Genomic DNA, 24,600 nt, shown 5'->3' on the forward strand with positions numbered 1-24,600 from the left:
ATAGGAGCTGATTATCACTAGGGAGCCGGTGGAGGAGGGCGGCGAATTTGCACAGGTCCTTTTCCCGCCCCTTCTGCAGGTTTCAGGCGTTTCGCAAGCGAGTCACCAGCCGCACTCGCGCTTTCCTCGCGCGGGCGTTTAGTGGCAGCACCCATAATGGACATTCCACCAGGTCCAGAAGGTGCGGAAGGTGCAGCTGTACTGCTCGATGATGCAAAAACAGTAGCGGGAGTGGCCTGTTGTGCGGGTGCAGTTCTGACGGGTGGTACTCTAGCTGCGGCGCCGCGCGCCATAGAGCCTCTGCCACGTAAAGGAACAGCTCCACGGAGAGCAGCGGTAGCCACATTCGAGGGCCTACGAGGAACTGCAGCTGTTGTTGCAGAGCCTGTAGCTGGCGTTCCCGTGACTGGCGAGGCTGGCGTTGTGGTTTGGAGGGTCGATGGGGTTGGGACCGTATTGATGGAGGTGCTATTGGTCGAGGTAGTAGGAGCAGAGGCGTTGGAAGGAGAGGTGATCGTTGTGTTTTGAGGAATAACTCCAGTATTCTTCCACTCGAGAATTTGTGCTTCTAAATCCTTGACTCGTTTTTGTGCTTTGGCAAGCTGAGCATCCTTTAGCTTGCCCCTCGTCATTTGTTCCCTCCTTCCATGATCCACAGCAGTGGCAATATCTGTTTCATGCTGGGTTTTGACTTTCGCGTCGTATTCGGCAATGGCAGCATTTATGATCGCCTGCTTGTCTACCTCGGAAATGCCAGCAGGGGCTTGCCTCTTCGCAGCTTCGACGGCGGCTTTGAGGTCATTCTCATGTTGCTCGTCTAATTTCTTTCGAAGAGCTTCAAGTTCCGCTGCATGCTCCTTCACCAGAGCTTCTTTCTCCGCAGCCGAAGGGGTGGAACCCAACTCAGATTTCAACTTCTCCACTGCCTCTGTCACGGCGGCGGCTTGAAGTGTGGCAGCTCGTTCCGCGTCTTTTTGTTTAGATTTCAGTGTCTCCGTAAGTCGCAGTTGAAGATTTTCCTAAATTAAACCATTAGCTAACGCCAGGTCGATGATGCCACAACTCACACTTTGGAGGCGAAGACTCTTAGCGTCTTCAATAGCTTTTCGTGAATCCTCTACCGCCAGCTATAACTAATTGTCAGAGACACCGGAAACATCTTATAAATCAACACTTGCATTCAGTTTCTCGGTAGCTTCATCCCTCGCCCTGATAATTTCCGTCTTTTCTTTTTCCCATGCAGCGTTATCCAAAGGTGCAGCAACAGCCGCGCCCTCAGCAGAAGTTTCGTTCCATTTTTCTTTCTCTGCCAACAACTCATCGCGTTCCTTTCGAAGAGTATCCTAGATGCGAATTTAGTTATAAAATGAACAGACAAACGAGATATACAGACAATTGTAGCCGCCTGTTCCGCAGCTTGCTTCGCCATATCTGCATTCTCTGCCGGAATCTCTTCCTTTGCGGCTTGCAAAGAGGTTATCTCGCCTTCGAGTACTTTCACACGTTCTTCCAACTTCTCCTTCTCACTCGTCAGGTCGGCATTTTCAACCCGAGCCTTCTCCATTCTAGTCTTGAAGATGTTGTTATTCTTTTGGGCAGTTGACTTGAAGTGTCCGAGCTTTGACCATCATCAGTTGAAGAACCATGCAGACCAATTCAAGGTTCTTACTCGTGCACTAGCTTCGGCAAGGCTTTGTTTCTGTTGAGCTTCTGCTTCCTCAAGAGCTGCTTTCTTGGCCTCCAAGTCATTGTTCGCGGTTTTGAGTCTATCAATCTCGTCTTTGAGGGCTTGTACCTCAGCAGGATCAATGCGGTCGTACTGATATTCCATTAGCATTCATCGTTCGAGCGCATGATCAATGCACTAACTTTGGTCAATAGCTGAGTATTGCGCTCCTGCCATTTGCGAGACTCTTCCTCCAAACGAACCACTTGCGCTTTGGTAACCTCCAACTCAGCTTGCACAACTCTAATCTGCTCCTGTGTAGGTTCCAATTCTGCTGTAACTTTCCGAAGTTGAGCTTCGAGCTCACGAGACTTCTTGGAGTAGGTTTCGCATTCAGCACGTAATGTCGCATTGCTTTCCCGAAGTATATTTAGTTGGTTGATTCTCTCGACAAGCTCGGCATGCTGGGCAGCTGAAGCGGCATTCTCAACAGCTTTCTCACGTTCCTGTTCAAAATCGGTAAGGGCTTGTAATGTTCAGTAACTGGTAAGCTCACCTCGGACAACGTAGTTTGAGTATCTTGTAATGATTTGGTGAGATGTTCAATTTGGCGCTTAAGCCGTGCGTTTTCATCTGACGCAAGCTGATTCTGGAGATCGACTATACTCTTCTCCCTTCGGAGATACGAGACGACGGAGCGTAATTCGGCAACTTTAGTATCGGTAGTCTCGGCACCTTCTGCCTCTGTAGCCTGTGCCTCAGAGGTCGAACCAGCTGCCTCCCTGATGCGAGCAGCCTGGGAACTGACAGATTCGAGATGTTGATGGAGGACAGTGTTTTGAGAGGAAAGATTCTTATACCTGATATTAGAGATGAGAAATATGCAGATGGAATGCTGGAATGTTAAGATATGATGGCACCCACCTCTCATTAAGGTCCGAGATTTCCTTATCCAGAGCCTCCTTCTGTTGTTTCCAGCTGCTTTCTGAAGCCGCGAGTTTAGCTTGAGCTGTCTCTGCCGCAGTGGAATGTTCCTTTGCCGCAGCTTGGGTGGTCGAAAGGTCTTTTCGTAGGGATTCGATGGCCTTGATAGCTTCGGCATGGGAAACTAGCTCATTTGTGTACCGATCCTCAGCAGCCTGGTAATAGTGATCAATTACTTCTTATAGGATAAGAAAGTGATGTGCAGACCTTAGCTCGTTCCTCCTGAGTATGCAAATCACGTTCCCACTTGTTCTTGTCCTCTTCGGAATGCTTTTCAGATGTACTCATATCGATGATTGTGTCCTCAAGCGTCTTCTTGTCGCTGGCCCAGGCAGTACGCTCAGTATCAAACACTTTTTGAAGTTCTTGGTGTTTGGTCCTGATTTGGCTAAGTTCTTCCTGGACGGCCTGAATTTTCTCCTCAAGGGACTTTTTCTCAGCCTATTGGTCATTCGAATCTCAATTGAAGATCATGACACTAATCAAGCACGACTTACCTCATGTTGAGCATATTGAACTTCAGTCGAAGACTTGTAATCGTCAAAGGTGTTGCTCAGGTTCGACAAAGCCTCTTCGCTAGCCTTCGCAATCTCCTGGTATTGTTGGACATGTTCTTTGGCATTAGCAAGATCAACTTCAGTAATCTTGAGAGTAGATCTAAAGGATGGCATCCTGTAAGCTGGTACGATGTACCGCAAATTGTATTGCCACTGACCTAAGCTCGGCGACCTCAGACTCCAGCCGCTGCTCTTGTGACATACTTTCGTCCGTGCTTTGCGAGGTCACTACAGATGAACCTGTTCGCCTTCCATATACAGCCAGCTTCTCTTCATTACCGTGGAAACGCTTCGTTAAATCATCAAACTTCTCCTCAAGATGTTTCTTTGTCATCTCCGCTGCCAAAAGGCTTTCACGATTACGAGAATACTCTTCAGACTATTATCAAAATAAGCACAACTGCGAAAGAGAAAGGGAAATAGCGATAACTTACCACCTTGTCAAGGCGGGTTTGCAAATCTTTGAGGTCAAGTTCCTTCTGGAGTTGTAGTTTTCGAACAGTATCGCGCTCTTGCGTAAGCTGCAACCGTAGGTCTTGTGTCTGGCCTTCGAGAAGTTGTAATTGGCTTTCAAGGCGGCGCCTGTCATTTTCACCCGACCTTTCAAGATCATTATGCATCTTCTGAACGTTCGCAATAAGATCAGAGAGGTGGGAGCGATCCAAAGACAAGGTTCGATTCTCTTCAAGAAGGCGGTTTTGCGTGCCCTAAGCACATAAGGTAAATTCAAGTTCAGCATGAACATACGACTTCTAGGGGCGGTGAACTAACCTGCCAGATGTCCTTCTCCGCACGAAGGTTGGCATTCTCATTCCTGAGCTGCTCGACGCGGCCATTAGCAACTTGGAGGTCGTCTGTGAGACGATTGCATTCGATATCAAGCCGAGTCCATTGGTCTTGAAGTTGGCTATTACGCTTGGAAAGATTCTCCACGTCACGATACCGAAGATCCAGTTGTTCCTGGTGCATAAGACTTCGCTCTGATCAAAGATTATGAATATATATATGGAACTGCGTAACGAAACTTCAATACTCACCAGTCATATATTGGATCTTTGCCTCTGCTTTCGCGAGAGTAGCAGTGGCAGTGGTTGCTTCCCTCTGCGCTTGAACTAAATTCTCCCTGAGGTTCAGCGTGTCTAGTCCAATCTCCGTTCTGTAAGCCTCGAATTGATTTTGAACTTCCGTCAACTCCTTTACGAGCTCATCTTCATCACCAACAACTCCATTCTCTGTAAGACGTGGTGCAGCCTCAAGAGGCGTCATGACAACACCTGTCTTCTCGGCCCTTGCTACCATGGCTTTCAATGCCTCTCGTTCTTTCATGTATGCATGCTCCACCTTCTCGTGATGCTTTTTCTCCCTCTCCAATGATGAGGCAAGCTCTTGTATAGCTTCATGAGCCTCCCTGATAGCCTCAACTTGTTCACGTTCCATGTTAGCCTTGTATTCCAGTTCTTCGTTTTCAAGCTGAGAACTGAGATTCCGCACTACTGACATTAATCTCTGGTTTTGTCCCTGAAGCTCACCGATATTCTTGAACAGCAGGAGACTGTTGGTGATGACTTCCCCGACATTCCCTGTTTCACCAATTACCTGATCGAGATCTTCATCGGCTGGAATAGTGGGATCATCCCGACGAGCAATGTCTCGGAGAAGGTGCTGCACCTGGCGGCCGAGATCATCTAGTTGTTGTTGGAGAAGCTTATTCTCAGTTGTGACTTTGGTGAATTTCTGCGTAGTCTCTCGAACAACATTGGCCTGCGCATCTCGTTCAGTAATGACTGCGGACAACTGTTTGGCAAGCTCCGTAGACTCGTTTTGTAGACGTTGATATTCGGCCCGCTGCTGTGAAAGAACTGGCGCCTGGAATCGAAGTTAGACGAATAAAGGTTCGAGATATGCGCCAAACGTACGCGTTCTTGGATTTGCGCTAGAACGGATTGTAATGTACGATCCATGTTGTCGTACTCGATGACCTTCTTCGTATAGTCCTCTTTGAGCTTGACGTAGTCGGTATAAATGTCCGTGAAAGATTTCCCGCCTTTCTGTGCCCGACTCGCCATAGCAATAGTGGGACTTAGCCCCACCATACTGTCATTGAATGGATCACCGTTGGCACCAGGAGTCCGCAGAGGGGTTCCAGGCAAGCTACCGCGACCAGGAAGGGGGAGGTCTCCGCGACCCATACCCTCCACAACCGCCTCCAAGTTTCTGATCCTTTTCTCGGCATCTTCTCTACCTCGCCTCTCCTTCTCGATCTCATCTTTGAGCACGCTCTCCCGTTGCTCCGCTTTTTGGCCAACACCTGCCCATTCGTCTTCCAGATTCTCAACAATATCCTTGGCCTGTTTCTCTCGCTCTTCCATCATGGCGACTAGTCGCTTGAGGCCATTGGCTTCATTGGCAAACTTAGTTTCCTGTTCAGCAAGTTGTCCAGTAAGGTCCTGAACTTTTGTTAGAGCTTGGGTAAGCTGGTGAGCCTGGTTGGAGTGAGCGTTTTGAAGCGCCTTGAGGGAGGCCTGAGCAGCATCATTACTTTGGGAGAGTGAATCATGAGCGGCTTGTAAAGTGGTGAGCTCAGCATGTTTTGTACGACGATATTTCGTGAATTCTTCAATTTTGACGTTGAGTTCATCATTACTTCGCTTGGCTTCGGCTTGAGCAAGTTCTAGTTGCTGAGTGAGGGTATCAACCTTGAACTAAAAGGGATTAAGTCATAATCATAAAACTGTGAAGCTGAAGACGATCCACCTTATTAGACGTCTCAGCGGATCGAAGGTCACGAATCTGGGTCTCAAGTTTCGAGTGTTCCTGTCTAGCTTCCTTAAGATTGGCTCGCAAGGTGGAGACCTCCTCTATTATAGCCATGAGAGTCAAGGCGGGAGAGAATTCAAAAAGGACCGTACCGCCTCGTTGGACACCCTCTTCCTTTAGCCGACTTATGACACCGACCAAGTCGCGTTTTTCCCGTTCAATGTCCTCGAACCTGTGCTTCAACGAATCCGTCTCTGCTGAGGTCTGAGTGCGCGAACTTTGAAGTTCATTAAAGTCATTCTGGAGTTGGGCTTTACTGTGAACTATAGAGTATGCTTGTGAGGCATGGCACACGACTGGATGAACAAGAAAGTGTACCTAATTCATCACGTTCCAACTTGACCTTCTTGAGCTCCTCTTGCGCAGCTTCAACTTGAGCTTCTGTCTCCTTCATGCCAGTTTCCCTATCCTGTAGGGCTTGGTCCAGTTCAACATCCTTTCTCTGAACTTCCGCTTGTGCATTTTCCAACGCCTCTTGAGAATCCTCCAACTCTAATCTCTGCCCGATTAGAAGGCGGTAAATCGAGACGATACACTCCGAAGACGGGGATGTTATATTCGTGCCGGGAAGAAGATTGGAGAGTGTAGCCGTGTCTACATCGTCTGGCACAGGTATTGAGAAGTGCTCGTCCTGTTGAGACGCACCCTCCTCTGCCTTGCGTTTCTGACGTGTTTTCATCATAATAGGTGGCCCTTGGTCAAGGCCCGAGCTCGCTGTGGCAGACGGCGAGGCAAAGAGTTTCGTCAGTTTCGGCGCTTAAGAATGCGGCTAAACCAAGGCATATCACACGTGCTAATTATGTCAGCACATCCTTTCATCGTCTTCGTCGAGAATCGAGATTGTGTCGAGAGGCACGATGGGCAAAAGTGCCAAGCTGCACAAGCGCGTGGTACGACTGTCAAGCTCTCTATGCTTGTTTCTACTAATAAATACTTGTTACCAGCCAAAAAAATCGAAATCATCCTCCCAGTCATCCTCCCAATCCACATCGGCTCAGAGCCATGCTCAAAATGCGCAAAAAAAGGCTTCTCGTAAAAATCTAGCTGCCAAAGCTAAGAGCGGAAAGAGTGAAGGGCCCATACTCGGAGGCGCAGACTATGTCACACTCATGATGAGTGGTCGTCGAAAGGCCCAGGAAGAGGCTATCAAGCTTCCGCCCGAAGACGATTCATGAGAGGCAGATCCTCGTTCCAGCTAAGGCCACCACTACACACTTTCTTGTGATTGGATTCAAGTACAACACCCTTTTTTTATCCGAGTAAGTTGATAGTCGCCAAATACACTTCGTGGGTTACTCTCATGATAATTTGCAAACCCTTTCCTAATGTGCTATCAGAACTCCAGAACATCATTCGAAAAAGTATAATACAGTTAGTCGATTAACAAACGAATCCATCGATTCATAATACATTCACCACGAACAGCCTTGGAAAATCCCCGTTTCGTTACCGTTCCCCAAATTATCGTCCTCAAATTCGCTTGTACGATTCGATGGCAGTTTTCTTCATCTCATCGCCCTTGCCTTCAACGAATTGCTTCTCCGTTAGCTTCCTCTTCCAGCCTAACCGATATCTGTCGGATAACATCAGAGGCAGTTCAAGCCTGTTCATCCTTTCGCATAACGGAATAAGAAATTCAACATCCTGGCCTTCACTAAGCCATTTGGAGCCGATAAGTGAATTGGCCAATAATGTACCTGCCCACTTCACAGCGTCCGGTACATCCGGGGGGGCTCCTGCCAGCACCTTACCGGCAAGCCTATGTCTTGAGGCACTCCAGAGAATGATGTCGGGTGCGACTTCTCGAAGAGAGAGCTTGTAGTGTGGCGACTTGACTTCTTGTGCCTGACTTGTCCATCTGTGACCTCGACAATCCAACCGCCATTCGCATCCATGTTCTCTTTACATTCAACAGATATGTCTAAGAAGCAAAAGCAGAATGATGGTCAGCACTGTCTTAAAGTCGGTTCATCGTCCGCGTCACTCTTCATCTCCAATTTCCCCTTGACATATACACCTGCGCTTTCAAGCTCGCCATTTGCATCGCTCCGTCCTTCCAGCAATCAATGCCTGGGAAGCACTCAAGTTTTTCGGCCTAGGCTGTAACGCGTATTGTGGAATGGGCGTCGGCTTTCGGCTTTCGGCCTTCAATCGTTACTGAGCGACTCAGGCTTGGCGTAGCAGGCTTGGCGTAGCAGGCTTATTGTAGGTGCTTCTAGGAGAGAGTCCATGTGGCTTATCAAATGCCCACTCGCGAGAAACTGCTGACTTGGAAACATGAATTCTCGACAACTAGACGGTTTCTTATCGATTATCACAGTCGTCCCGCGGTGGTCCAGATCCAGCCCATCATTGAATAAGAAATGAACTTGGAGCCGCGATGGTATCTTTATGAGGTATTTCAGGGTATTTCGTGGTCTCGTTATGAATGATCGTACAGAATTTGAGGCGAGATGAAAGAATCATTCGGTACGAGAGCACGCACGCTACATGTGCTGTTTATGACCTCGGTATGGTATAAGATAGCAACATCTTCGCACCGAGAGGATATAGGAAGGAGATTGGAACAACATTCAGCCCATTTCAGGGGTTGAGACGATTACAAGGCAGGTTGCAGTTGATTCACCGGTTACTGTGGAAGACGGCATCGCACTTATCACGTCCAAGAATTCGGCCAGAGATCTTCCCCCTCGTCATTGTTGAATCAACTTTTCACTGGCTCGAAAGGGCTAGGAGGTGATTTCAATCACAGCTGAATTCAAGGCGGTACTTGGAACATGGATTTCTACAGGTGTTTCGAAACTAATATAGTGAGGATTTCCCGTTGAAACACTTGCCTTAAGTGTTGTAAAGTTCGGCCGCTGCAATGAGGTTTTGTTCCATTTAGTGATGGTATATGAGAATTCAAGTTGTCGTTTGAATTTTGTGCACCTGATATGTTGCGCATCGCTCAACGGTAATATATAGGCCGTGTTTTCTCGAAAAAAAAGGATATATGGCATAATATGAGCTTTGAAAAAGTATTCCGGTACGAGTTGAAAAACAAGAATGGTCAAATGTCAACTTCGTTTCTTCGTGTAAGATATTGCCTTGAATAAACGCAGACCGATGTTAGATAAGATATACCTTCCTTGTGCTCCCCCTAATGATTGGGCCACTCGGGCGGGGGCCGATATGTTTGACTGAAATAAGACTATCAAACTATAGAATCTTATAGAATTCGCCATACTTTCGAAGTTGCTTTTTTTAACAAAACCCGAAAACATTTCACGGCCGACACTTAGGGGATGTACATAATGACTCGTAAGTACTTGCTGTGATGCTGTCCTGTATGCTCCTGTATGATCGCCGATCGGCAGATCGCATTAATAGACTCCACGTGACTGAATAACTTATTCCTTCACCATGATCCGGACACTTATTGCGGCTCGAAGGACAGCTGGAAATGTCCTCCTCAGGCGCGGTTTCTCCACGACGAGGTCAACGAGAGACAATTTGCCAACGACAAACTCGCCCATCGTCAATAGACTCAACTTTATAAACTCGGTGACCGGATCTTCGTCCCAAATACCAACTTACCGTGTGCTCGATGGCGTTGGCAAACCTATCGAGGGCGCAGAGCTACCGGAGGTGCGTTTCATGACGCGTATCAATCTCTGAAACTCAGTGTATCGTTTGCAGATCGACAAAGCGTTCGCCATACGTCTGTACGAGAAAATGATGTTGCTCCCCGCAATGGACAATGTTCTGTATAATATTCAACGGCAAGGGAAAATCTCGTTTTATGTCAGTCAAATCTATATTCCCAATTGCCTTGCTTAAAATATGCACTATAGATGACTTCTGTACGTGTTTCTTTCCTCAAAAAGATGTTCCGGATGCCATCAACTTTTACCAGCATGGAGAGGAAGCTACGATAATTGGTTCAGCTGCTTCATTAGCTTCAGACGACGAGTAAGTGTTCCAAATTCCATATAATGGATTTAAAATCTTAAGCTCTGTTAGGATTCTAGGTGGGACTTCATATCTTGGTCCTGAATGTAGTTCTCAATGGCATAGGTCAATACCGCGAAATGGGCGCCCTCCTCTGGCGTGGATTCACAATTGACGAGGCAATGGCTCAATGCTTCGGAAATGAGGATGATACGTCTGGAAAAGGTCGTCAAATGCCAGTTGTAAGTCTTTCTCCCCCAGTGCTGTTGGTACCCCAGCAACTAAAAAAACTATATTCCGGATCGGAACTAGCATTTCGGATCACCAAAATATCACTTTCACACCATTTCTTCACCACTTTCCACACAGATACCTCAGGCTGCCGGCGTTGGATATGCGCTCAAGCGTGATCCGCAACGTCGGTCAAAAAATGTCGCGGCTTGCTTTTTCGGCGAGGGTGCTGCTTCTGAAGGAGGTAAGTTAGATATATGAGATTCTTCGTCGTTGGCTGAAATTTTTCGTTATAGACTTCCATGCTGGGTTCATGTTGGCATCCACAATACCCTCTCCCACGTTGTATATCTGTCGCAATAACGGATTCGCGATAAGTACACCCTCTACAGAGCAATATTACGGTGATGGCATCGCTGCCCGTGGACCCGGATACGGTATAGATACGATACGCGTGGATGGAAATGACATTTTTGCTGTTATGAACGCTGTGACTGAAGCTAGGAAACGATGCCTTGAACAAGGTAGGGCTGTACTGGTCGAAGCAATGACCTACCGGTGAGTTCCGACCCTTTCTCAAACTAACAACGAGACATTGAAGCACATCCCCTTGATCAGTGTCGGTCATCATTCAACCTCGGACGATTCCTTTGCATACCGTGCTCGTGCTGAGGTTGAAGATCGTAAACGCATTGACAATCCCATCACCCGGTTCCGATTGTTCATGGAATCTCAGGGATGGTGGAATGAAGAAGCGGAGACAGAACTCAAAGCACGCATTCGTGCAGATGTAATGGCAGCTTTCAAACGTGCTGAAGCTTTGAAGCGCTGTGAACTCGGTGACCTCTTCACCGATGTTTACGGTGGAGAAGAGCCTTGGAATATTGTAAGCATTCAAATCGTTGCTCAAATGATCGAGATGACTGATGCATGCGTTCTCAATAGAAAGAGCAAAGAGAGGAACTCAGTGGGTTGCTCAAGAAATACGGACAGGTCTGGGAACCCTGGCGAAATGAATTGTCCAAATACAAGAATAACGGTCGGGATTTGACTGGTAGTTAATGGTACCATTCACATCCTAGGAACTGATGAATCATTTAACAAATAAACTACTTGAGAACGGACCTCCAATATAATCCTGAACTTACAATCGACGGATCTTCACCATGGCTTCTTGTGTATCTTGGTCGCTCAGATACATCTCCATGGGATAATAATAGAGCGAGTAAGGTACTTGGCAATAATTATGAAAATTACTCAAGTCAATTCTATGAACAGAGAGAGTTCTGGGTGTTTCTTCTCTGAGGCCCGCGGGCAAGAGTCATAACATAAACACCCAGAACCTATATATAACCACAGAGATAATTACAAAAATAAGCGCGAAATAACGAGAATAATCCAAAAGCCATCCTCGCCCCCTGATCTTTTTAGACAACTCTCCTTTGTTAATTTGCCTGGGATAGGCCAAAGATCGAAACAGGAATACCTATTCTACACAAATAATTATATCAGTGCCCATGTCCGATGAGTAAGCCCAGCATGAAAGGAGTCAGAGTTCCTATCACCACAAGGCCCAGTCTCAACTTTGGGTTTATGTCCTGGGAATCGGGTTGATGCGACATGGGTTGCAAAACCGTGGCGACGTATAGAAAAGTTCCACCCTACGAAGATTATAAACGTTAATTAGTGCCATGGTTGAGATAAAAGATGCGGAAGAAAGAAAGACTAGGACAACGGGTTTCCCGTGCCTAACATGGCAAGAGAGGATGCCCATTACAACTTGGATACTCACGGAAACCAAAAGACCAGACCCTGCTAACTGAGTATTATCGGCAAAACCAAGGAAAGAGAGAAGAAAGTATGTTGCTATTGCACCCAAAGGAGTTGAAGCGGCGAAAATTGCGAGATATTTTCTACATTCATGGCGGGGAAGAGAAGTGTTTAGAAGGGCTATAGAAAATGCCACAGATGTCGGGGCTGATAAGTACATGTGTTAGTTAAGCAGATAGGGAAGTTATATATTATCTTGCCTTTGTGGAACAATAATGCCAAAAACACGATGACTGAGAGGCTGCTGATACTTTCAGATTCTGAGGAAGTTGTCTCGATTGCGGATACACCCAATGCACAGCCGTCTGCTATTCCATGGAGTATAAGTCCAAAGGTAAATGGAATAGCTCTCTGTTTTGCTGATATAAGGGTAGTTGACCCTTTGGAGATATCTGACTCTCTTCTACCGCGGTCATGATGTCCATTGAGACTATTTTCCAGCTCTCCCAGCTCAGCTTCGAATTCGAGCTGAGTTCCAGCACCATGATGTGAGTGCTGGTGATCTCCTCCAGAAACAATATGTTCAACGATCATCATTAACAAAAACCCAAGAATGAGGTCAATCGCAATATGAAATGTGAGTGCTTCGGAATCCTCGAAGGATTCCACAAGGACCTCAATACCCCTGGTTTTCGTACCAAGACTTCAGTTAATGGCCTAATTCGAGGTACAGCGACATACTCTGGAATAATAACACCAAGAGCAGTTCCTAAAAGTAGACCAGTAGCTAGGGCGTTGAATACGTCCAAAAGTCTTTCTATTGCATCCGATTGTGGATTAAGCTCGGCAGACGATCGTTCGTAATGACGTACTGGAGAATGTGGCAGCAAGCGGAATCATCCCGGAGACAAAGGACGAGACGCCGAGAGCGCCCGCCATAAGCAAGAATACCAGCTGCATTTTGACCCGTTCACCGGCACTGTAAGAAACGCGCTGCTGGCTCAGCGCGGGATGGTTGCGCTGCACGTGACTTGCTGGTACATCGCGGGACGGCAGTGTGATTCTCGCCAGCCTTTCCTTTCACCATGTCTCTTTGTCCTCCATATGCTCCCTTCTTTGGATTTGCTGGCGTCTCTGCTGCGGTATGTTCTTGCACAATTCAGGTTCAGCCTCTGTTTTGACTCCAGACACGTTACAACTAGATGATATTCAGCAGTATGTATCCTTCACACTGCGCAAACTGACTCAAGCTGAAATATCTTGAAATATATAGCCGTTGGCGCGGCTATCGGTACTTCCAAGGCAGGTATCGGTATTGCAGGACTGGGTACATTCAAGCCCGAGTTGATCATGAAAGTGCGTTCTGCAGCATCTTGTTGACGCCATTCCTCCATTACTCATGCTATCATCTAGTCCCTCATTCCCGTAGTTATGTCGGGTATCATCGCCGTATACGGACTCGTAGTATCCGTCCTCATTGCCGGATCCCGTTAGTAGTCATTCTCGACTGCGACTGCGAACATTTCTTGACTTCGAATGCATAGTAACACCCAACGAATATCCACTTGCTGCTGGTTTCGTTCATCTTGGTGCGGGTGTTGCCTGTGGGATGACTGGTTTATCGGCCGGATATGCCATTGGTTATGTGGGCGACTCCGTACGTTGCTTTTAACGTTACTCGTGGGATTGCACCTTCTAACAATTCGTAGTGTGTCCGGGCATTACTTTACGAATCAAGGGTTTTCGTCTCTATGGTCCTTATCCTTATTTTTGCCGAAGTTTTGGGACTCTATGGGTACGTCATAGAGCTACTGCTTTATGTTTCGTCGGCTTATTCTTGCATAGACTAATTGTCGCGCTGATCATGAATACGCAAGTTGGAAATATGTCATGTTGACTGCTGTATTTCTTTCGTCGCATACCTCGCTAATATCATTACCCTACACTACTTGTTCACTTGCTGTATATGTTATCAAAGTTACATCACATTTACGGCTCAACATACAGAAAGAGAAAGTTCGGATATAGCTAAAGAATAGATGTTCAACATGATTAACGACGTCTGCGAGGACCCTCAGAGCCACTGGAGGGACTGCGTGACCGCTTCCGTTTCCTTTCAGGAGAACGCGCGCGGGATTTCGCTAGCCGACGGGGAGAACGTGAATCTGAGTCGGAATCTGACTCGTCTGAATCTGTTTCTTGGTCCGAAGGTGTTTCCAAATCAGAAGATGACCTTTCATATGATGTTCATGAGGGATTCGTATATGCTAAAGGACACATTTGACATACCTTGCACGTCTACGATCTTCCTCGTCATCTGAATCCGACTGGCTATCTTCCGCGTCAGAAGAGGCTTCTTTCAATCGTTCTTTCTCCTTGCCCTCTAGAATTTTGTCTGCCAGTCCGCTCCTGTATTACGTCAGTACGAAGTCAAAACAACAGAAGAAGCGACAACACGTACTTGTTCTTGAATTCTTCAGGAACCTCAGTGCTCGGTTTCGCATCAGCTTTTAGCTTTGCAAGTAATTTGGGATTCTCTAGTTGCTGAGTGCGAGAAGGCCGGGAGATATAAGGACGCTCGTATTTGCATTCGTAGATAAAATGACCTGAGGAAGAAGCCGTTAGATGAGGGATGAGTTCATTGGTATGAGCTAATTTACAGACCTCTCTGCAGACATTTCTGACAAACTGTCGAGGTACTGGCACGAGGTTGGTTGGTAGATCGTTTGTGAGGAGCGAATTTCGACATTGGACTGAGGCTAACTGGGCGAACTGGATGGAGTTTTATAACAAAAGTAATCGTGGGAAACTTATTAGGGTCAAAATCACTGGCGCTTTTCAAAGACCAGGGGGCAGGCAGCCGAGCAATTCGGTTAACCAACCCACCCACTTGCCTCCGTGGGAATTGCCAAATGGGTCTGTGTTTCCATCAAGCCAATATGATGGTCACGCCGCGTCACTATATTATAAATCATTTTGTAATCAAATGTAATATAGCATTGCGCTGGCATCGCGAGTCGTATCAAATGATTATGAACCAGTACTTTCAAATTTTACTTTTCTTGTGAATAGGCTCGGTAACTAATGAGACGGTGGATTTCCTTCCCCGCTTGGATGAAGCATGTTGAAGTGTGCCGAATTGATGAAGGTAAGGTATGTTGCTAATAGTAAAACACGGAAGTCCTATTCGGACCCAATGGCATATGAGTTCACAGCGAAAGGGTTAGAGTCAATGCGCGCACCTTCAGAGTTGCGATACGGAAAAAAATCTGAGGAGGGTATAACTAGAAGTGATGGAAAATGGTTGGGATCATCGAGACCATATAAGTCCCATAGCAAGTTTAGTGCATTGTTGAGGTGGATACCATGAAGGAGCCATCGTAACTCGCGATGTCTGGCTTTATCATTGACAATAAAATTTGGACTGATAGGCTGAAGGTTATTTGCTGGCACCTCAATGACATATCTCCCTTTCTTCGAGTTAGAAACAGACACAATTGGTGTGAAGACTTCCGGAACAGTTTCCCAGCCGTCATTAACAGTTTCGGAGGGAGTTATGAAGCAGACTTGACCAACAATGGATATTGTAGAGTTGCTCGCTTGTAGATCTGCGTAGTTGACGGCCCCACTACTAAGCTTCGAGTCGCCTAACTTGAAGCGGGTAACCTCCAGGACAGCCAAAGCTACATGATCATGATCAGTGCGTGCCAGAAAGACCCCAAGATCTCCTATTTTCATCGACATATTACTCTCGGCCTCCTCACTATCCAGCCAATTCTTCATCCCAGATGATGTGAACTTCTTGAGAGTATCACCTCGAACTCGTAAAACTCGCGTAGTTACACGTTTCCAATCTTCTGATGTAAGTTTCGAAACAAGTGAATCAATGGATTCATTTTTGCCATTGATAACAAGCGTGTGGGGTTGTTGGGGGCGGCCTTCTGTTGTGTCTGAGAGGTAGTCTTCTATGTTTTCAATCTCTTCTTCAATCTCGGAATCAACGAGTACTGGGTCTGTATGAATTCGGGTGCGTGGGCCTGTTTCGTCACCAATACCAACCCATTTATCAGATCCCAGAGGACGCATCAGATCTCGTCCATTTCCTGGTATAAAAATTTTGGAAAATTCGTAGCGTGATGCGAGCGGAGTACCAAGGTACTCAGCTATGATCTTTGAAGCTCGATTTTGCCCATTGACCCATGCCGACTTCAAATTTACATTTTCGACGCAAGTATCGCCCACCCATGACCTTGGGTTGATATGATCTATCCCAATTTGATTTTTCAGCTCGAGCCGTCGGTGACCACGGTCAAGGTCAGGATTGCGTGCATATGTTAGAACCTTGCCAGAATGTCACGGCGTCACGCTGTCACATCTGTCACATATTTTATTACATAATAATTTCCCTCTGCTGCTACAGTTCGACGGAGGCTAAACTATCGGCATACTGCTAAAATGGCGCAAGCTACAGACTTACCTATTGAACTTATCGATCTAATCTTATCTTTCTTACCTCCGAACCATGCGGAGCAAGTACAATGGAGAAGGGCGGCGGCGGCTATAGGAAGAGAGGTCAGGCCGGCAGGTTGGAACCTATCGGATCATCGGTGCAGACGGTGTGGGAGAGTATGCTTAGCAATGTGGGACAGGGAGGAACAGAAGGCGTGGGTAATACAGAGATGGGGATACTGGGGACCGCGACACTGGGCGATAGCAGGATTCTTTGTGCTATGTCCATGTGATGCGATGTTAGGTAACTACTTCGGGACGTATTGGTTTGTGTGAGTAGATTACCGGTTTAGGAGTTGTTTGTGCTTGTGGACACTTTTATGGTTTGTTTGGTGCTGTTGACGTTTTTATGATCAATTTACTTTTGTTTACTTACTTCTTACTCCACTCTTCTTTTCTCATGTCAAATGTATAATTAGTTTACTTTCCCATACGTACTTCTTTTCACATGTCAGTATATAAATAAGTTATCTAGGGTAGTTGGTCTGTGCGCCGTAGTCTAGGTATATAAAGTAGGTAGAAACTTGTAGAAGACTCCGTCGAGTTCTCTTAGGTTCACGCCTAATAAACTTTTGTCACTTTCCTCTATAATTCTTAAGTTCAGGTGTGACCTGTGACATCACAGTCACAGTCGCCCTAACAGTAGAACTCGACTACTCCGGGGATCGCACAGCACAGTGCCCTCCCCATCTTTTACTCTCTCGTCGCCCTCTACTCTCTGCGCGCCATCGCGGCCGCCACACACATAGCCGGTCCCTAGGCTTAAGGGGTGTCTGCACATAAACACAACGTGTGCCGTGGACGTCAGTAGTTTGACACAGACTACTGATAAGACGAGACCTACCAGACTGTGTGGTGTTCTATTATATCCCTGTACTACCTTTTTTGTAACTTCAATTATAAACCTTGTGCTGCGCTTGCATTGTCAAGTGGTACACGCAGAGGAGTGACACTGCCACATTAAGTGCGTGTCTAGATTAGTGTGAAGATCCGTCTTCGTATATAACATTATCTAGGGCAGTAGTCTTTCCCTTCGCCAGTGCGGCACTTCTTGAATAAAAACTTTTTCTTTTGTATACACGTCCAAGTGAAGCAGGCTATTGGCTTCATTGGATTGGTGGATACGCACCAGGTGACAGGAAAAGACCTCCCTCACCTTCTTCAAAATTTCTCACCGATTACCGCCCGGAACATTCCGAGTACCTTCCTCTGAATCTGAGGAAGAAGAAGAATCTGCCTCGGAATCCCAATCCGAGGAATCCGAACCAGAACAACGACAACCGTCCGTATCCCCCCTACCCCTATATCAACCACCTCCCCCCGAATACCACGAGCCAGACATGGCCAACCCCCAAGATATAATCAATCAGCTGAACGCTCAGCACACCCTTATCACCCAACTGCAGCAGCAACTCGCCCAGCTGCAGAACAACCCGCAACCAGGCCCACCAGGCCCACAAGGTCCACCAGGGGACGACGGAGAAACCCCCATCGTCCAAGTAGTAGCGCCACCAATCGATGTGGCAAGACCAAAGATATTCTCAGGAGACGGAAAGGAGCTGAGTGGCTTCATAACGGCGTGCAAAATTCATCTGAGTTTAAAAATGGTAGGAAGACTACAAGGGGATCAAATGACGTGGATACTATCGTATGTACAAGGAGGAGCGGCGGAGTCTTGGAAGGAGAACATCATGGAGATGATTGAAAACGGCGAACAAGAAGCTCCAGCCTACACGGAGGAGCTTTTTGATAGTTTGCGGAACAATTTCGGAGATGCGGATGAGGAGAGTACGGCAGTAGGAAAGTTGAGGTTGATTGAGCAAGGAAGTAAAAGTGCGGAGGAGCATGTGCAGGAGTTCAAGCGGATCGCTCGGGATAGTGGATATGAGGGACGAGCCCTCATCGAAGAATTCAAAAGAAGTTTGTCTGGAAGGATCAGGAAGGCGTTGATGGAATCAGAGAACCCACCAACTACCATCAGGAGTTGGTACGAGAGGAGCATGAAGTTGGATAGGCAGTGGAGACAGGCGAAGGCGGAGGAAGACTACTATCGGCGGGGGCAAGCCAAGCCCCAACTACGAACCCACACCCCCAACAACACTTTCGTGAGGCCACAGCCTCAACGTCGAGATCCCAACGCGATGGATGTCGACACTGCAGCAGGACCCAGTCGAGGTCCTATCAAGTGTTACAAGTGTGGAAAGTTGGGCCATATGGCGAAGAATTGCTGGAGCAAGGCTCCGGCTCGAGATGTGCGAACGTTAGACGTGGACGAGCAGCGGGACTATTGGAAGAGGATGTTTGAGGAGGAACAGAAGAATTTAAAAGAGTAAAGGAAGCAAAGTCTCCTCGTTTGACTTCCTACAACAAATTTGATGTACTATGTAACGAAATCAACGTTTTGGACACTGTACAAGAGGAGAGTTTCCTTGTAAGGACAATACGACCTTTAAGGGAAATTAAGCTGAATGTGGGGGTAGAAAAATTGGACACACATGATGGAGTGGGAGTACAGGCGTTGTTGGATAGCGGAGCAACGGGAATGTTCATGGATAAAGTGTTTGCAGAGGAAGAAGGGTTCAAGCTGGAACCTCTAGAGAGACCAATCCCGGTCAAAAACGTTGATGGGACAATCAACGCATCTGGAGCAGTGACACACCGAGTTGCTGCAAACGTGTACTACAAAGGGCATAAAGAAAGAGTGCACTTCGAAATATGTGGCCTAGGAAAGAATAAAGTCATATTAGGAATGCCTTGGTTGCAGATGCATAACCCGGAAATCGATTGGGAGAAAGGAGAGGTAAAGATGACCAGGTGCCCAGACGGGTGTGGGTACAAAGACAAAGGAAAAACCAAAGAAAAACAGGAAGAAATACGAAGGGTAGAAGAACCAAGGAAATCAACTAGACAGTTGATGAAGGAAGCACGAGAGGAAGAAAAAAGGGAAAAACCTGACATGTCGCACAAACAATATGCAGGTTGGAAATTAGTTTCCTTCCCGAAGAAATCAAGTTGGGGGACAGTATTGCAGTATAGATGTGAGGAGTGTGGAATTCAAACGTCGGAACATTTGCTGAGCAAACACAAATGCCCAGCAAAAGAGGAAATCGCCTTAGACGAGTTTGGGATGCCATACGAAGGAAGTGATGACGAAGAGGAAGGGCCAACTATGGCCAAGATAGAGGCATATGAGAAGGAGCAGGAAGAAATCAGAGATGAGGAAGAGAGATACGAACGGGTGAACAAGGCAGTAGGGAGATTCACCACTCCCAAGAACATCATCGAAGGAATCGCATTAGGAGTCGAGGCAGCATTCGCTAGGGAATTGGTGTTAGAACCTTGCCAGAATGTCACGGCGTCACGCTGTCACATCTGTCACATATTATATTACATAATAATTCCCCTCTGCTGCTACAGTTCGACGGAGGCTAAACTATCGGCATACTGCTAAAATGGCGCAAGCTACAGACTTACCTATTGAACTAATCGATCTTATCTTATCTTTCTTGCCTCCGAACCATGCGGAGCAAGTACAATGGAGAAGGGCGGCGGCGGCTGTAGGAAGAGAGATTAGGCCGATAGGTTGGAACCTATCGGATCATCGGTGCAGACGGTGTGGGAGGGTATGCTTAGCGATGTGGGACGAAGAGGAACGAAAGGCATGGATAATACAGAGATGGGGATTCTGGGGACCACGGCAGTGGGAGATAGCCGGATTCTTCATACTATGTCCGTGTGATGCGATGTTGGGGAATTACTTCGGTACGTATTGGTTCGTGTGAGCGGATTACTCGTTTGGGAGTTGTTTGTGCTTGTGGACACTTTTATGGTTTGTTTGGTGTTGTTGACGTTTTTATGATCAATCTATTTTTGTTTACTTGCTTCTTACTCCACTCTTCCTTTCTCATGTCAAATGTATAATTAGTTTATTTTCTCATACGTACTTCTTTTCACATGTCAGTATATAAATAAGTTACCTAGGGTAGTTGGTCTGTGCGCCGTAGTCTAGGTATATAAAGTAGGTAGAAACTTGTAGAAGACTCCGTCGAGTTCTCTTAGGTTCACGCCTAATAAAACTTCTGTCACTTTACTCTTAGTTCTTGAGTTTAGGTGTGACCTGTGACAGCTCAGTCACAGTCGCCCTAACAGTAGAACTCGACTACTCCGGGGATCGCACAGCACAGTGCCCTCCCCATCTTTTACTCTTTACTCGTCCTCTACTCTCTGCGCGCCATCGCGGCCGCCACACACACAGCCGGTCCCTAGGCTTAAGGGGTGTCTACGCATAAACATAACGTGCGTCGTGGACGTCAGTGGTTTAACACAGACCATTGATAAGACGAGACCTACCATACTGTGTGGTGTTATTTTTACCCCTGTATTACCCCATTTGTAATTTCCCGTATAAACCTTGTGCTGCGCTTGCATTGTCAAGTGGTACACGCAGAGGAGTGACATTGCCACATTAAGTGCGTGTCTAGATTAGCGTGAAGATCCGTCTTCGTACATAGCTTCATCTAGGGCAGTAGTCGTTCCTTTCGCCAGTGCGGCACTTCTTAAAATAAAAACTTTTTCTTTTTACGTTCAAGTGAAGCAGGCTATTGGCTTCATTGAATTGGTGGATACGCATCAGGTGACAGGAAAAGACCTCCCTCACCTTCTTCAAAATTTCTCATCAACTACCGCCCGGAACATTCCGAGTACCTTCCTCTGAATCTGAGGAAGAAGAAGAATCCGCTTCGGAACCTCAATCCGAGGAATCCGAACCAGAACAACGACAACCTTCCGTATCCCCCTTACCTTTATATCAACCACCTCCCCCCGAATACCACGAGCCAGAAATGGCCAACCCACAACAAATACTCGATCAGCTGAATGCTCAGCACAACCTTATCGCCCAACTGCAGCAGCAACTCGCCCAGCTGCAGAACAACCAGCAACCCGGCCCACCAGGTCCACAAGGTCCACCGGGAGACGATGCAGAAACTCCCATCGTCCAAGCAGCACCGCCACAAATTGATGTGGCAAGACCAAAAATATTCTCAGGAGACGGGAAGGAGCTGAGTGGATTCATAACGGCGAGCAAAATTTATCTGAGTCTAAAAATGGCAGGCAGACTACAAGGAGATCAGATAACATGGATATTGTCGTACATACAAGGAGGAGCAGCGGAATCGTGGAAGGAAAACATTATGGAGATGATCGAAGGTGGTGAAGAAGAAGCTCCCTCCCACATAGAGGAGCTTTTTGATAGTCTGCGGAACAATTTTGGAGATGCGGATGAAGAAAGTACGGCAGTAGGGAAGTTGAGGTTAATCGAACAAGGAAGCAAGAGCGCGGAAGAGCACGTTCAAGAATTCAAGAGGATAGCACGGGATAGCGGATACGAGGGACGAGCCCTCGTCGAAGAATTTAAAAGAAGTTTGTCAGGAAGGATTAGGAAGGCGTTAATGGAGTCAGAGAACCCACCAACCACCATCAGGAGTTGGTACGAGAGGAGCATGAAGTTGGATAGGCAGTGGAGGCAAGCAAAGGCGGAGGAAGACTACTATCGGCGGGGACAAGCTAAACCCCCAGTACGCACCCATACCTCCAATAACACTTTCGTGAGGCCTCAGCCTCAACGTCGAGATCCCAACGCGATGGATGTCGACACAGCAGCAGGACCCAGTCGAGGTCCTATCAAGTGTTACAAGTGTGGAAAGCTGGGGCATATGGCCAAGAACTGCTGGAGCAAGGCTCCGGCTCGAGATGTACGAACATTAGATGTGGACGAGCAGCGGGACTATTGGCAGAGGATGTTCGAGGAAGAACAAAAGAATTTAAAAGAGTAAAGGAAGCAAAGTCTCCTCGTTTGACTTCCTACAACAAATTTGATGTACTATGTAACGAAATCAATGTTTTGGACACTGTACAAGAGGAGAGTTTCCTTGTAAGGACAATACAACCTTTAAGGGAAATTAAGCTGAATGTGGGGGTAGAGAAATTGGACACACATGATGGAGTAGGAGTACAGGCGCTGTTGGATAGTGGAGCGACGGGGATGTTCATGGATAAGGTGTTTGCAGAAGAAGAAGGGTTCAAGCTGGAACCTCTAGAGAGACCAATCCCGGTCAAAAATGTTGATGGGACAATCAACGCATCTGGAGCAGTGACACACCGAGTTGCTGCAAACGTGTATTACAAAGGGCATAAAGAAAGAGTACACTTCGAAATATGTGGCCTAGGAAAGAATAAGGTCATATTAGGAATGCCTTGGTTGCAGATGCATAATCCGGAAATCGATTGGGAGAAAGGAGAGGTAAAGATGACCAGGTGCCCAGACGGGTGTGGGTACAAAGACAAAGGAAAAACAAAAGAAAAACAAGAAGAAATACGAAAGATAGAGAAACCGGAGAAATCAACAAGGGAGTTGATGAGAGAAGCGCGAGAGGAAGAGAAAAGGGAAAAGCCTGACATGTCACACAAGCAATATGCAGGTTGGAAATTAGTTTCCTTCCCAAAGAAATCAAATTGGGGAACGGTGTTGCAATATAGATGCGAGGAGTGTGGAACCCAAACGTCGGAACATTTGCTGAGCAAACACAAATGCCCAGCAATGGAGGAAATAGCCTTAGACGAGTTTGGCATGCCTTATGAAGGAAGTGATGACGACGAGGAAGGGCCAACCATGGCCAAGATAGAAGCGTACGAAGAGGAGCAGGAAGAAATCAGAGACGAGGAAGAAAGATACGAACGGGTGAACAAGGCAGTAGGGAGATTCACCACTCCCAAGAACATCATCGAAGGAATCGCATTAGGAGTCGAAGCAGCATTTGCTAGGGAATTGGCACGTAACCGGCGTGCTAATAGTGGAGCTGAGGGGTTGGTGCAACAACCCAAAGAGAAAGCTGAGGGGTGGGCGCAATCACCCGGTGACATGGCTGTCCGATTAAATAGGGATAAGGCAGACCGTCTAGAAGAAGATAACAGCAAAACAGCCACCGCGGGACAAGCGGGGGCTGGACAGGTACGTCCTAAACGGATAAGCGCCCAAAAGAAAAATAGGAGTAGGGAAGAAGGAGAACAACTAGAAACGTGGGTGAGAGGAATGACAGAAGAGATGCCGGAGGAAGAAGAAATTCGAAGCATAGACTCGGTAGAACAAACGGTACCAAGACGGTTCCACAAGTTCCTTAAAGTATTCAAGCAAAAGGAATCAGAAAGGATGCCTACTAGGAAACCATGGGATCATGCTATCGAATTGAAGGAAGATTTCAAACCCAAAAAGGGAAAGATATATCCCTTATCACCAAATGAAAGAGAAGAGGTTCAAGCATTCGTCAAGGATCAACTTCGAAAAGGATATATCAGACCATCAAAATCTCCCCAGACTTCGCCAGTATTCTTCGTACCGAAAAAGGATGGAAAAAAGCGGATGGTGCAGGACTATCGATTTTTGAATGAATGGACAATTAAGAACAACTATCCTTTACCTTTAATTTCTGAACTGATAGACACTATGGGTAGTAAATGATTATTTTCTAAGATAGATTTACGTTGGGGTTATAATAACATCAGAATAAAAGAAGGAGACGAGTGGAAGGCAGCCTTTTACTACTTTCATGGGTGCCTTTGAACCCACTGTTATGTTTTTCGGACTTACAAATTCGCCTGCTACTTTTCAGACTATGATGAACGAACTTTTTAGGGACTTAGTAAATACTGGAAAAGTAGCTGTATTTATTGACGATATCTTGATAGGAACAGACGATGAAGAGGAGCATGATAAGGTGGTGGAAGAAGTATTGCAGAGGTTGATGGACAATGACCTATTCGCAAAACCAGAAAAATGCGAATGGAAACGAAGCGAGATGGGATTCTTAGGATGTATAATAGGGAGGAACGGAATCAAGATGGAGGAAAGGAAAGTGAAAGACGTAGTAGAGTGGCCGACTCCAAAATGCGTTAAAGATGTACAAAAATTCTTGGGGCTGGCAAATTACTATCGACGGTTCATTGAAAAATTCGCCAGTATTGCAAAACCATTACACGCATTAACCAAGAAAGACAAGAAATGGAATTGGGGAGATGAAGAAGAGGAAGCCTTTGGCACGCTAAAAGCAAGATTCACATCACATCCAATCCTAGTAG

At 46.6% G+C, this 24,600-nt stretch overlaps 8 protein-coding genes across 8 annotated transcripts; 5 read left to right on the forward strand and 3 right to left on the reverse strand.

Moving 5' to 3' along the window:
• Positions 1 to 17: 17 nt before the first annotated feature.
• AGABI2DRAFT_71914 (hypothetical protein) lies at positions 18 to 6,703 on the reverse strand (the record flags this gene model as incomplete). The annotated part of the gene is made up of 18 exons (XM_006462451.1): positions 18 to 1,019; positions 1,068 to 1,102; positions 1,175 to 1,316; positions 1,394 to 1,555; positions 1,670 to 1,819; positions 1,870 to 2,172; positions 2,223 to 2,526; positions 2,591 to 2,805; positions 2,858 to 3,091; positions 3,148 to 3,307; positions 3,366 to 3,586; positions 3,642 to 3,914; positions 3,979 to 4,187; positions 4,245 to 5,073; positions 5,124 to 5,909; positions 5,962 to 6,065; positions 6,117 to 6,275; positions 6,322 to 6,703. 18 exons carry the CDS (start codon positions 6,701 to 6,703, stop codon positions 18 to 20), a joined length of 5,670 nt encoding a protein of 1,889 aa, XP_006462514.1.
• A 178-nt stretch (positions 6,704 to 6,881) lies between these two features.
• On the forward strand, positions 6,882 to 7,199 carry AGABI2DRAFT_119369 (hypothetical protein; the record flags this gene model as incomplete). Its single annotated transcript, XM_006462452.1, has 2 exons — positions 6,882 to 6,914; positions 6,969 to 7,199. 2 exons carry the CDS (start codon positions 6,882 to 6,884, stop codon positions 7,197 to 7,199), a joined length of 264 nt encoding a protein of 87 aa, XP_006462515.1.
• A 2,230-nt stretch (positions 7,200 to 9,429) lies between these two features.
• On the forward strand, positions 9,430 to 11,343 carry AGABI2DRAFT_206891 (hypothetical protein; the record flags this gene model as incomplete). The annotated part of the gene is made up of 10 exons (XM_006462453.1): positions 9,430 to 9,654; positions 9,706 to 9,810; positions 9,861 to 9,869; positions 9,923 to 9,978; positions 10,030 to 10,037; positions 10,084 to 10,199; positions 10,270 to 10,432; positions 10,485 to 10,746; positions 10,807 to 11,074; positions 11,134 to 11,343. 10 exons carry the CDS (start codon positions 9,430 to 9,432, stop codon positions 11,248 to 11,250), a joined length of 1,329 nt encoding a protein of 442 aa, XP_006462516.1. The 3' UTR covers positions 11,251 to 11,343.
• Positions 11,344 to 11,527: 184 nt separating this feature from the next.
• On the reverse strand, positions 11,528 to 12,944 carry AGABI2DRAFT_193646 (hypothetical protein). Its single transcript, XM_006462454.1, has 5 exons — positions 12,831 to 12,944; positions 12,700 to 12,775; positions 12,219 to 12,643; positions 11,981 to 12,165; positions 11,528 to 11,849 (listed from the first exon to the last, which is right to left on the reverse strand). The coding sequence occupies exons 1-5, from the start codon at positions 12,916 to 12,918 to the stop codon at positions 11,697 to 11,699; spliced, it is 927 nt and encodes a 308-aa protein (XP_006462517.1). The 5' UTR covers positions 12,919 to 12,944; the 3' UTR covers positions 11,528 to 11,696.
• A 95-nt stretch (positions 12,945 to 13,039) lies between these two features.
• Positions 13,040 to 14,728, forward strand: AGABI2DRAFT_137194 (hypothetical protein). Its single transcript, XM_006462455.1, has 10 exons — positions 13,040 to 13,100; positions 13,161 to 13,173; positions 13,232 to 13,314; positions 13,372 to 13,447; positions 13,503 to 13,615; positions 13,668 to 13,753; positions 13,804 to 14,191; positions 14,248 to 14,367; positions 14,420 to 14,562; positions 14,621 to 14,728. Exons 1-7 carry the CDS (start codon positions 13,044 to 13,046, stop codon positions 13,853 to 13,855), a joined length of 480 nt encoding a protein of 159 aa, XP_006462518.1. The 5' UTR covers positions 13,040 to 13,043; the 3' UTR covers positions 13,856 to 14,191; positions 14,248 to 14,367; positions 14,420 to 14,562; positions 14,621 to 14,728.
• Positions 14,729 to 15,141: 413 nt separating this feature from the next.
• Positions 15,142 to 16,044, reverse strand: AGABI2DRAFT_119374 (hypothetical protein; the record flags this gene model as incomplete). Its single annotated transcript, XM_006462456.1, has 1 exon — positions 15,142 to 16,044. The coding sequence occupies one exon, from the start codon at positions 16,042 to 16,044 to the stop codon at positions 15,142 to 15,144; it is 903 nt and encodes a 300-aa protein (XP_006462519.1).
• Positions 16,045 to 17,807: 1,763 nt separating this feature from the next.
• Positions 17,808 to 20,439, forward strand: AGABI2DRAFT_144085 (hypothetical protein; the record flags this gene model as incomplete). Its single annotated transcript, XM_006462457.1, has 4 exons — positions 17,808 to 18,642; positions 19,446 to 19,832; positions 19,885 to 20,229; positions 20,429 to 20,439. The coding sequence occupies 4 exons, from the start codon at positions 17,808 to 17,810 to the stop codon at positions 20,437 to 20,439; spliced, it is 1,578 nt and encodes a 525-aa protein (XP_006462520.1).
• Positions 20,440 to 21,917: 1,478 nt separating this feature from the next.
• Positions 21,918 to 22,370, forward strand: AGABI2DRAFT_206901 (hypothetical protein; the record flags this gene model as incomplete). The annotated part of the gene is made up of 1 exon (XM_006462458.1): positions 21,918 to 22,370. One exon carries the CDS (start codon positions 21,918 to 21,920, stop codon positions 22,299 to 22,301), a length of 384 nt encoding a protein of 127 aa, XP_006462521.1. The 3' UTR covers positions 22,302 to 22,370.
• Positions 22,371 to 24,600: the final 2,230 nt, after the last annotated feature.

The sequence above is a fragment of the Agaricus bisporus genome (assembly GCF_000300575.1).
Source record: "Agaricus bisporus var. bisporus H97 unplaced genomic scaffold AGABI2scaffold_7, whole genome shotgun sequence".
Lineage (NCBI taxonomy): Eukaryota > Fungi > Basidiomycota > Agaricomycetes > Agaricales > Agaricaceae > Agaricus > Agaricus bisporus.

What these genes read in the sequence shown, in the direction of transcription:
- AGABI2DRAFT_193646 (XM_006462454.1), bottom strand. Translation starts at nt 12,918, where the DNA reads ATGCAGCTGGTATTCTTGCTTATGGCGGGCGCTCTCGGCGTCTCGTCC. An exon ending in CTTGGTGTTATTATTCCAGA is followed by an intron (nt 12,644 to 12,699) that starts GTATGTCGCTGT and finishes TACGAAAACCAG; the next exon opens with GGGTATTGAGGTCCTTGTGG. An exon ending in GGCATTATTGTTCCACAAAG is followed by an intron (nt 12,166 to 12,218) that starts GCAAGATAATAT and finishes TGTACTTATCAG; the next exon opens with CCCCGACATCTGTGGCATTT.
- AGABI2DRAFT_137194 (XM_006462455.1), top strand. Translation starts at nt 13,044, where the DNA reads ATGTCTCTTTGTCCTCCATATGCTCCCTTCTTTGGATTTGCTGGCGTC. An exon ending in TTGGTTATGTGGGCGACTCC is followed by an intron (nt 13,616 to 13,667) that starts GTACGTTGCTTT and finishes AACAATTCGTAG; the next exon opens with TGTGTCCGGGCATTACTTTA. An exon ending in GAAGTTTTGGGACTCTATGG is followed by an intron (nt 13,754 to 13,803) that starts GTACGTCATAGA and finishes ATTCTTGCATAG; the next exon opens with ACTAATTGTCGCGCTGATCA.